General features: G+C 41.7%; 1 protein-coding gene across 3 annotated transcripts in view; it reads right to left on the bottom strand.

The window, feature by feature from the left end:
• LRRC9 (leucine rich repeat containing 9) overlaps window positions 1-12,047 on the bottom strand; it is a 235,793-nt gene that overhangs the window by 157,889 nt on the left and 65,857 nt on the right. For all 3 annotated transcript variants that reach the window (XM_089676540.1, XM_089676541.1, XM_089676542.1), the window contains exons 7-11: window positions 10,594-10,664; window positions 10,115-10,297; window positions 9,191-9,346; window positions 6,197-6,411; window positions 4,365-4,496 (exon numbers count right to left, since the gene is read on the bottom strand). In XM_089676540.1, coding sequence (XP_089532666.1) covers window positions 4,365-4,496; window positions 6,197-6,411; window positions 9,191-9,346; window positions 10,115-10,297; window positions 10,594-10,664 — 757 coding nt within the window. The remainder of the gene's footprint in view (window positions 1-4,364; window positions 4,497-6,196; window positions 6,412-9,190; window positions 9,347-10,114; window positions 10,298-10,593; window positions 10,665-12,047) is intronic.

The following is a 12,047-nucleotide window of genomic DNA, read 5'->3' as shown; positions in this document are numbered from 1 at the left end:
GATATGTAATACATCACCACGATGACCACAACCCCGAAAACATTGATCACTACAGGCAGGGTTAGCCCGGGCCAGCCGAGCCGGAACCCAGTACCAACGAAACAATACCTTATAGGCTGCCTCCAGTGTGGTCGTATTAAATGAGCATTTAGCTATGAGTGACCAGGCCTTATTCCAGTCCTCCGGATCCACAGCCACTCCCAGGTCGCGCTCCCACTGAACAACATATGAAAGAGAAGTATGCGACGAGCGTCTGTTCAGAGCTGCATAAAGAAGGGATATAAGGCCCGGAGCGCCCGGACGCAGTTGGCAGAGCTGTTCAAAGGCAGATTTCTGGTACGGGAACGCAGAAGTACCCCGCAGCGAGAGCAGCCAGTGTCGCAATTGAAGATATCGAAAAAATTCCGCCGGGGGGATATTCCGGGATTCCCGAAGAGAGTCCCAGGTGGGAAAGGACCGAAAAATCAAAAAGTGTCGCACCTGCGAAAAACCATTAGTCACCCACCAAGAAAACGCCCCTGGGTGATCCAAACCCGGCGGGAAAAGAGGGTTGTTAATAATTGGGAGCAAAGGCAGAAAAGGTGACATCAGACCACCAGAGTAACGCACCGAGTCCCAAACTTGTAGGCCATGAAGTAACATCGGACTCAGTGCCATAGGGCGCAGGGCAGGGGGAAGCCATAGAAGCGTCGATAGTGCGATAGGGGCACAATTAGGTAGTTCCAACAGGACCCAGAGGGGGACTGACCACAACACTTTCAATCAGTCCTCCTCTGCATCATTCAGATGTTCAGTGGCAAACTTCAGAGGGGCCTGGACATGTGCTTTCTTGAGCAGAGGGACCTTGCGGGCATTGCAGGATTTCAATCCTTGTCGGCGCAGACTGTTACCAATTGTTTTCTTGGTGACTGTGGTCCCAGCTGCCTGGAGATCATTGACAAGATTCTCAAATGTAGTTCTGGAATGATTCCTCACTGTTCTCATGATCATTGTCACTCCATGAGGTGAGATCATGCATGGTGCACAAGACCTAGGGAGACTGACAGTTGTTTTGTGTTTCTTCTATTTGCGTATGATTGCACCAACTGTTGTCACCTTCTCACCAAGCTGTTTGGCGATAGTTTTGTAGCCCAGTCCAGCCTTGTGTAGGTCTACAATCTTGTCCCTGACATCCTTGGACAGCTCTTTGGTCCTTGCCACCGTAGAGAGTTTGGAATCTGATTGGTTGATTGCTCCTGAGGAGAGGTGTCTTTTATACAGGTAACAAAATGAGATTAGCAACACTCCATTTAAGAGACTGCTTCTAATCTCAACTTTTTACATGTATGAAAGACACCTGGTAGCCAAAAATCCTACTGAACGATAGGGGATCAAATACCTTTTTCCCTCATGAACATGCAAATCAATGCATAATTTGTTAGACATGCATTTCTTTTGAATTTTTTGTTGCTATTCTATCTCTGTGTTACAATACACCTACCATTCGATTTTTAGACTGATCATTTCTTTGTGAGTGGGTAAACATTCAAAATCAGCACGGGATCAAATACTTATTTCTTTCACTGTATTTGAAATTCAAATTTCGTAAGATGGTTATATGCTATGTTATTCTGTTCTATCCTATTCCTTTATTTTCTGTTCTGTTTTATTCTATTATTTTCTATTCTGATCTATTTTAGTCTGTTTTATTCTATTCTATTCTTTTTGAAATTCGCATTTTGACATCTATATTATATTTTATTCTATTCAAAACTCAAATGTTGAATTTTGTAAGATGACTATAATCTTTTTTGTACTATTCTGTTCTATTTTTTTCTATTCTATTTTATTCTATTCTTTTCAAAATTTCAATTTCGAAAGACGGCTATATTCTTACTACTGTATTTTATTCTTGTTATATTTTGTTTATTCTATTCTTTTCGAAATTTGCTGACCAGTCATGTACCTGGTATGCCACTGGACTTCAAGTGGTTGTAAAGGGATGATACCTGCAGCTGCAGGCATCATGCCAGTACCATTTTTTAGAGTTAACTAGCCACTTGATTGCTATTACCAGCAGTGGAAGGGGATGTCCCCCTCTCACGCCACCTTCCACGGCCTGAACAGGCTCTCCCGTTCCACCCAGACTCCTGATCGACCAGCCGGCACTACCGCCAGCTGGTCACAGAGCTGAATAAAAATCAGATTGGCTTTGTTCGGCTTCGGTAAATAGTAACCCTGAAGCAATGACCTGACATCACTTCCAGTTTATTCGGAAATACATGGCGCAATTTTTAAAAAATAAAAGCATTCATAGCTATAGCCGCCAGCAATAATCACCGTGTTCTCCCGGCAGGGACAGCTTACAGTCAGTAGGATGTGTCCCTTGCTCTGCTGTCTCCTCTATTAGTGGAAATCCTTTTCTATTGTTCCCCCTTCTACACCCACCACCATAATCCTCTGGTGCGGCTGGGGTTAATAGAGCCCATAGAGCAGGCATGTCCAAAGTCCGGCCCGCAGGCCATTTACGGCCCGGGGGTCGGTTTAATACGGCCCTCCAACAGCCCTCCCTGCTCTATGTAATGTGGCCCTCCCACGGCCCTCCCTTCTATGGCAGACAGTCTTCTGCTTGAGAGCAGAGGGCGGCGCGTTCTCCCTGGTCTGTGTAAATGCGGCTGTCGCACGGCCCTCCCTTCTGTGGCAGACAGTCTTCTGCTTGAGAGCAGTGCGCATGCGTGACTGCGCCGCGCTGGGAGCGAGAGAGGGAGGTGACGTCAGGGCCGGGCTTCCAGCGTGAAGTGTGTTTCTCTTCCCCTCCCGGCTGCCGAGCAGAGACTTCAGCTCCAGCTACCTTTTTCACCCTTCACATTAGTGCAGGTAAGTTTTTTTTAAATTTGTTTTCAATACATTGTGAAAACTCAGCTGTCAGTTGATCTTAATGTTATGAAATGAAAAGTGTGTCGTTTGCAATTAACTTGGCATAAAATAATTTATTTGCATTTAATTGTAATGGTTCCAAGAATGTTTGGAAAAATGTTTGGCCCTCCACCATGTTCACTTCATCCAATCTGGCCCTCTTTGAAAAAAGTTTGGACACCCCTGCCATAGAGTTATGGCAGCCACTCATCAAAAGTGCAGCCAATGCCTGCTCTTTCCGCCTAGCTCCTCCATTCACAGAAGCTGTACTGTAGCTTCTTAAAATGAAACAGGATCTATGAATTGAGGACAGGCAGATAATTGAAAGTTGCCCCCTCCATGCATAGATCATGTTTCATTTATAGAAGTTATTGCAGCAGGAGGAAAAGGGTGGTAGGGTGGTTGGGGGGGAAAGGTAGATATTGATGGAGGAAGGGATTTTAGCTAATAGAGGAGCCAGCAGCACAAGGGACACATCGTAGTGACTGTAAGCAATGTCCCTTGTGCTGATTATTATTTTTAACTAATGTCTGGGACAAACTATCAGTATTTTTCATTCAACCCAGCAGGCTGAACGAAAAAACACTGAAAAGCTCGGGAGGAGTTTGCTGTACTGACTTTCAGTCAATGTTGATGGGAGGAATTCCTACTGCAGCACTATTATGTTCTGCCGGCAGAACACAATGATCACTACTAGTGGTTATAGCCGCCAGCAGTGATTGAAAATAAAAGAAAACAGACAGGCTGGCTGTACTGAAATCACTCAATGGACTGACTTCAGTACAACTAGCCTGCCCATAGATCCATCAATCCATCTATGGCCAAGTTAACGAGTCCTGCTGATAGTTTAAAGCTGACCATTTTCAATGGAGGAGGATTTCAGCTAATAGAGGAACCAGCAGCACAAGGGACACATCCTACAGAAGTAATGTCCCTTGTGCTAATTTTCTTTTTTCTCTAATGTCTGGTACAAATTATCAGTTTTTTTTTTTCGTTCAATCCAGTGGGCTGAACGAAAATAAAATGAAGTGCTCAGGAGGAGCTCACTGTACTAATTGTCCATTGTTAGTACGGTGATCTTCCCGCTGAGCTATTCTGTTCTGACAGGGGGACTGCCCCCCTGCTAAAATACACCAGTCGGCGCTCGCAGCCAGTGACATCCAGCACTGATCAGACCTCGATTGGATGCTGGTTTTCCAGCATGCCCATTCGACAGAAACTGGGCGTTCTGTTGGATAGGCTGGTGTACACAAGGGCTGAGCGTTGGACGATTTCCGTTGAAACAGCCACTACCGGACGATATTTGGCCCGTGCGTACGGGGCTTTAGGCTTAAGCCTACGCTGAAACAATCACAAGATGATTTATATGCAATACAGCTTTCAACTGTACAAAGCATCATTCTATCACTCGCTAGAGATGTTGTGGCAATTATCTACAGTACTTAAATGCTGTCATGAACTTAGCTTACCATGAATCTGATGGAGTACCTTCTTCAAAGCGAACATTCCCTACGGTTTCAAGTTCTGTCTGTAAGAACTGGACCAAGAGATCAAAGCTTTTTTTCGTCCTTTCAACTTCTCTCTCATGAAATGCATCTATGCTAATACATCAACAGAAAATAAAAAAAAAAAGAGAGAGAGAGACATGGAAAAAATTAACGATATCGCTTCAACTTCCAGAACTGCACACTGTAAATGTACAATAGACGTAAACAAAATGTCTAGATTTACAAGAATATATAAAGCAAGCAGCACGTTAGTGAGAGCTTAGCAGTGAATGTCGAGTCTGTTTCCTGAAATACCAATTTTTGGTGCACTCACCCTTTTAAAAGTCAACACCTCTCAATAAATTTTAAGTTTTTTAGGCATCAGCAGGTTCTGCTGTTTTTTTCATATAGTTATTGAAGCCTCTAATGAGGAAATGTACACAAAGTAGTTAATGTCTGCACATAAAGCTCTGATGAGTGATGCCCTCTCAACCTGTCTGGGTCCTGAAGAAGCCATAAATCGTCAAAACGCATTGACCTATGACAACTGGAAGAGCACACCTGATATATTTCACTGTATAGTATATATGCTGTTTACTTGCAAATACTTGTTTAGTGCTTTACTCCCAGTCCTTTTGAGAGTTTTGCATTTTAGAGAACTTCTCGTCTCTCTAGTTTTGTGAGGCTTTTCTCTGTATTTTATATTTCACTTTATACATGTTGTTATATTTTGTAATAAAATCTATGTGATTATTCTTTTGAGTTAGATTAGTATCTAGTCTTGTTTTTTCCAAAATTCTAATGAAGGTGCCAGTGGTTTGCAGCTGCACTACCCGATTAGTTATTTTAAATAATGGGAATAATTTTAGACCAGTTACAAGTTGCCTTCCCATTTCCTGCCCCCCCCCCCCTCCCTTTAGGAGCACCCCAAGTTTATTAATTACAAAAAAAAAAAAAATTGTACACACCTTTTTTTTCCCATTGTTCCTCATTCAAGTCAAGTGATTTCACAGGTCTTATTTCTCCCGCAGTGTGTGGGTCCTGAATGCTGTAGAGAACTGCATGACTTAAAGTAGCATTTCAGCTTAACTCTAACTAGCCTTAAAAATGTCCCATCCCCCTTCCTTACAACTATGCTGACTAACCTGTGTAAAAAAGGTGCATATATTTACCTATTTTCTGCCCACTCTGATCCGGTCTGGTAATCCGCCTCCTGTGTGTCAGCCAGTGGTAACTGCAGTGGAGAGGAGGGATCATGGACAATGGATGGGCCATGGCAGCCTATGGGTGACATCACCGCTCCAGGCTTTATCAGTTATTGTCGAGCACGGTCTCCTCTCTTTGCAGCCACCGCTGGCTGACAGAAGGAATCACATGAACGGGTTGGAGCGGACTGAAAATAGGTAAGACATATGGATCTTTTTTACATAATTTAGTTAGCAAAGTTTTATTTGGGGGGGGGGGGCATTTTTAAGGCTAGTTAGGTTTAGGCTAGAATCCTACTTTAATGAAATGGACTATTCTCTGCAACATCCTCCTATAAGCCCAGGGCAACCTATTTAAAATATCCCAAGGGAGAAGTTCATTGACATGCTAGATCACAGCAAGTGGTTTGAGTGAAACTGAGCATCATTTAACCAGAAAGATGAAACGGCAGTGAGGTATGTTTGTGGAAAATACAAAAGGTACATGTGCAAATACAGTATGTAGCATGTTCAAAGATACAAATATGCATGTGCATACATGGAAAAACAACTCTATATAGTTTGGAAACTGTGTATGGATCTTTGTAGTTGCCTAGAAGCTTAACATACTCATCCATCTTTGATGTCCAGAAGTGTATTCTCTCTTTCAATGCACGCATCTTTTGAGACAAATTCTCCTCCATGTCTGCTTCTGTTCTGTTGCTCTCCCCTTTTGCCCATAAATCAGAGTTTTCCTGGTCTTTGTGGTGATAAAAGATTTCAGGAGATCTCAAAAGGTTTTGGTGACTTTCTGATGACTGAAGCTTTGATAGGTCCCATTCTAACTAAAACAACAAAAAACAGAAAAAAATATATGGGTATATTGAAATATTTTAAGGATGAGGACATACAGTGCCTTGGAAACATTTTTGAAAACCATTTATCATTTTCCTTCTACTTCACAATTATGTGCCACTTTGCATTGGTCTATCACATAAAATCCCAATAAAATACATTTTGGTTGTAACATTTCAAGGGGTATGAATACTTTTTCAAGGCACTGTATGAAGCATGTGGATGCTTCCTAAAAAAGAAGGCACACTAAATAAACAAGTGTTGAGGGAAAAATAAATCGTGATAACACAGTAAAGAACATTCCTATGGCATGTTATGGCCAAAGAAGCACTTTCTCTGCCACTATGACACTATATGTGCTAAGAACTCAGTGCATTAAAGTGGTTGTAAAAGAAGAAGGTTTTTTACCTTCCTTGTGCTGCTCCCCCCACAGCCACCTAATACTTACCTGAGCACCCTCTCAATCCAGCGATCTGTATGAGAGCCTCAGCTGTCCTGGGACTCCTTCTCCTCATTGGCTGAGACAGCAGTGGGAGCAACTAGGGGGAGGAGCCAGAAGTGCCAACAGGGGACCCAAGAAGAATAGGATCAAGGCAGCTCTGTACAAAACAATAGTACGGAGCAGGTAAATATAACAAGTTTGTTATTTTTTTTTAAATGCAAACCTTTAATGCCACTTTAAGGGGTCTTGCATAAGGATAGATGGGTTCAGGACATGGAGTAGGGTCATTCAAACTAAGGTGGATTCTGCTGCATGATGATGAGAGGGACTTCTGCACAGTAAGCCTGGAACCCACAGTGGTGTAAATATAGCGATAGTAGCCCTAGTGGCTGTTATAGAGGCAAAGGACATAGTTCCCTATCTCAGAAAGTAGAATGTGAGGGGAAGATGGTCTTGCCAAGGTCCTACTTTGGTATTCATTTTTGCTTACTTTTAAAAAGAAGATATGAAAAATGGAAAAGTTCTAGTCACTAATATTATCTGTTGGCTCAATGTAGCTTATTTTCCCTCATTACTGCCTTATCATGCCTTGTTTGGCACTGTTTTTCTGTGTGGAGGTTACCATCTTGGTACAGGAACAGGGCTTCGCTTCCTTATATCACAACCTCCAAATCTATGAGACTTGTAGCCCGAGAAAGCAGTGCCTTGGATCTCACACTGCTGATATACAGCTAGAGAACAGAAGTGCACAGGTAAAGTGGCATGTCACGAAGTGCTTTGCTAATTTTCAGTACTTTTAGGGAAAAAAGGTAAATTTTTCATGTTACTGCTCAGGCATAATTAACATTTCTTGATGTCCCATTTTGTCTTGGATTGGATTGCAACTGTACTGTATATAAGTCCTGTATAATAATAATGTTCCCTGTAAGATGGTAAATATTCACATAAAGTGGTAATGAACCCAAAAACAAAAAATGTATTATATTGCAGCTTACCAATCCTTAGAAGTGGTGGCCACATTACTTTTCCTTTTTTTTAGGCTTTTTTTCTTTATTGTACCTGGTGATCCAGCCAATAACACATTTCCCATCTCTAATATGATGAAGTAATAAAGCATACACCTTTGAACAGAAGCTTTGTCAGTCTAGGGAGAGGGTAGTGTTAGGCTGGGTAAACACATGGGCCGTCACACTGCTGAACTGGCCGACATTCAGTCACTATACACAGCTGCCTGCCCTACAGAGTCTGGTCTAATGACTGACTTTTGTAGAGGGGACATACCGGAAAACCAGCATCCAATCAGTGTATTCTGGTAGGGGGAGAAATCCACCTGTCTGAATACAAAAGGCACGGTGAATGCGTTGCCACACCAACATCACTTGTGTTGGTACAGCGGTCTGTTTTTTTTTTTTCCAAGTAGCCTGCTGGGTTGAGTGAAAAAAAAACTAGCAGTGTGTACCAAGCTTTAGGGCTAGCAGATTTAGATGGACTTGCCTAACAAATTGAAGTCAGCTAACAATTACAGGTACAGCAAACCATTTTTTTTTTCAAGTTGGGATAAAGCTTTTATATAAATGAATAAAAGCTGACCATTATAAGCACCCTTGTCAGTGGTACATGGTTTTTCAATTTTGTCTGGACAGCTTGGTCTGTTAAAGTAAGCTTAAAATAACAGACTACCTGGCAGGTTCACCAGGAGAAAATAAGAGAAAAAGATTAAGGGCCGTCTCACACTTGGATTACACAGGAATGCGTTACACATTCCCCTGCGATTCCAGTACGTTCCCGCACAGTGCAAATTTGCAGCCCATTCTTTTGGATTTACACAAGAACACAGAGAAAGCAGTGCATGACAAACACATGGCACTGCATTGCATTTGCGATCTGCATTTGGGGTGCTGTTAAAAATGCACTAGCAGATCGCAAAAACGGTGCGTTTCCAGAATGGTGCAGGAAATGTGCACTGAACATGTCTTTCCTGGACTGCATTCTCGTGTGAACCAGTCCTAACAAAAGAATACTAATGCAGCCCCCACATCTAAGAATGTGTGAGCTGCAACTGAATACATTTTTGTTAATTATTTTAATAGTGCTTTAAGGGCAGGGAGGATAAGAGACATTCTTCCTATGGCTAATCTCTCCAATCCTGTGCTCTTTCATTTTTGCTAAGTTCCAGGACAGAGACAAAACACTCTCTCAATTCCTCTCTGAGCAAATCATAGCCTGACATGGCTAGGAAGGCAAAGAACATCCCCACTAAAGAATATAAAACATGGAATTTTTCCATCATAATTATGCAACAGTTTTCCTTGTCACTTAATACTTACGCTTTTCACCTGGAAGAGAAGTAATTGAATTCTTTCCCGTGGCAGCTGTTCCAATGTGCACTTCTGCTCTTTTAGCATTTCTAATTCTTCCCTTAGATTTCTTTTTATAGTCTTTACTCTCATGTTGTAGTACATTAACTTTTTCATCACTGTAGACTTTAAAACAATATATATATTCAGAAATATAGAATTGCATAGCAAATAAGACGGAAAAATAATAGAACACATTTATAGAAACAAAGGGAGTGGCAATGTAATCTTTTCTTCACCTATACGAAAGGTTCCAGTACTCTAGACACTCTAATTTATTAAAGCTAAACTCCAGGAATACAGCTAAATAATTATAAGGTTGCTGTTTTACTAGCCAAATATTAGTATTCTGTCCATCCAATCATGATATGTAGACAACTCTGCCATATGGCACAGCCCAATCTAGTAGGATAGGGATGCTGTTTCACTTTCACTAACAGGTCCTCTCCCAACCCTCCACCCTCACCCTGTAACTGGACAGTGGAAAGAAAAGCAGCGCACAGATTAACTAATTTTTCTGTCAACCGGATCTCTCATCCTATAAGCATGCACCTTGCACAGCAGCACACCCATTTGGTACCTCGTGCTGCTTCTCCTTCCTCTTATCTAAGCTCTGGTTTACCAACTGTACAATAGACTGCAAGAGGCTGAAACAAGGTCAAACTTGAGCACTTACACTAGTTGCTTTTAATGTATTTAATAAATTAAAATTAATGATGTTTTAATGATTACACAACTGCATTATTTTTTATCTTTCATATCTTTCTGGAGTTTAGTTTTATCTAGGACAGAGTGTTGTACACATACATTCACTATGGAATAATACCAGAAATGGACCAAAAAGCTCACTAGAGTAAGTACTGAAGGTATACAGTTTGCAACAACATAACTCACTTCTGCTACATCCTTGATTGTTTTTTGGGACACATTATATGTGTCAAGTCTCTGAAGCTGTGGTATATGGTATAACACATGAGTAGCGTAATTGCAGAAAAGGCACACTGGATTAGGGGTGTATTGTGGATCATTCAGGCCTAAATCCTTTATATTTTTAAGTCGTGCTAAATGTGTGAGTTCCTAAAAAATAATGGAAGAGACATAAATAAAGAGTTCACAAACATAGCCATACAATAATTTATCTTCGATAAAGAACATAATGTGAAAGTCATTATTCTAAAATTAACTGAATAATGTTTACAGTGATAATATCTAAGCAACTGAAAGACAAAAGCTGATTGGTTGTCATCAATTACTGCACACAACTACTGTGAATACATCCAACTGAAATTAAACATCTGATAAATGACCGCATTACACTTCATACAGGTTTTGAGTAATAGTCTCATATTTGTACCAAAAATGGCTATATTTACCTTAAAAGAAGAAATTTTATTACCCGACAGGTTTAACCTTTCAAGATTGACATTTGGATCCAAGCAATATCCTGTTAAAAGAATCAAAGAAAGGACTTAGTGTTCAGAATATCCGTGAAAGTATTGAAACCAGGGGCGGACTAACAACTCATGGGGCCCCTGGGCAATAAGGTATCATGGGGCCCCTGTGTCCTTGCCCAAACTCAAAAAAGCCTATGAAAAATGTACCAGGGGCATCTCATGGGGCCCCCTACTGCCCCCGGGTCCTCGGGTAGTGCCCGAGTTTCCAAATGGTCAGTCTGCCCCTGATTGAAACTGAGATCTGAAGAACTCAAATTGTGTTCAGAGAATGGGGGAAGCAGTACTGAACAGTCGGCCAGATTCAATTCTCATGTCTGTGTTTAAAGCGGATTTCCACTCAACCTCCCTCCACTGCCATATTTAGCACCTTTTGGGGGGGAGGGGGGGGAGCGAGTACCTGGTTTTGACAGGTACCCGCTTCCACTTCTAGTTCAGTTTGCCGTGGCAAAGTGAACCGGAAGTTTGGCCCCCTCCTTGCTCCCGCAGTCTCCTGGGAACGTTCAGAGGTCCCAGGAGCCTGCTGGACCAATCAGGAGGTGCGGCGCGACTCGCGCATGTGCAGTGGGCACCAGGCTGTGAAGCCAAAAGATGTCACAACCAGGTGCTCACAGTAGAGATGCCGGCGCTGTGGAGGACAGAAGGAGAGAAGGGACTGCGCGGGTGAGTACATCGCTGGATAAATTGCACTTACAAGATAGTTAAAAAGACTCATCATGTGGTGTAATAAGATCCAGGTGGGACATCCAGCCGTCCAGCAGCAAACTCTGTCTATAGCATCAGGAAGTAGAGCCCAGGATGTGCCCATGACCGGAAGTGCGATTGCGGCCATCTTGGAAGTGGGAACATGTGGCCAATGTTCCCCTGATTCTGTCTACACTTGGATTCCTTGTGAGGAGAAGCTGTTTTCACTGAAATTGTATGCGAGTTACCAAATAAAGGAGGATATTTTATACATTATCTGGGATTGCGGATTTTCTTGAGGATAATGGAAGAAAAACCCTAATATTGGATGAAATCGCTATGAGGAGAAATCTAACCCTGAGTGGTGTTATGCCTTGATGTTTCTCATATAGGGTGTACTATCATCAGGATTTGCGGATATTGAGAAGGAGTTTTTGAAAGAACAAAGAAAATTATTTACACCTGTGGGGATTATTGTTGAATTTTGGATATTATTTTGGATTATTTTTTAATTATATTTGGGATATTTTGGACTATTTTTATTTTTATTTGTATTTTTATTATTTTGTCATTTATTTGTGAAAGGGAAAAGTTTTATATTTTTGCCTCCAGCATTGCTCCTGTTTCTTCTTGCTAGAGGCTGCCATTTTGCTGAAGCCCAGAGACCCTGAGCAGCAGTAAATCTTTAGGAT

The sequence above is a fragment of the Staurois parvus genome, unplaced genomic scaffold (genome assembly GCF_062004578.1).
Source record: "Staurois parvus isolate SC_StPar_1 unplaced genomic scaffold, SC_StPar_1.0 ptg000171l, whole genome shotgun sequence".
Classification (NCBI taxonomy): domain Eukaryota; kingdom Metazoa; phylum Chordata; class Amphibia; order Anura; family Ranidae; genus Staurois; species Staurois parvus.
This window is presented reverse-complemented; position numbering and strand designations above follow the sequence as displayed.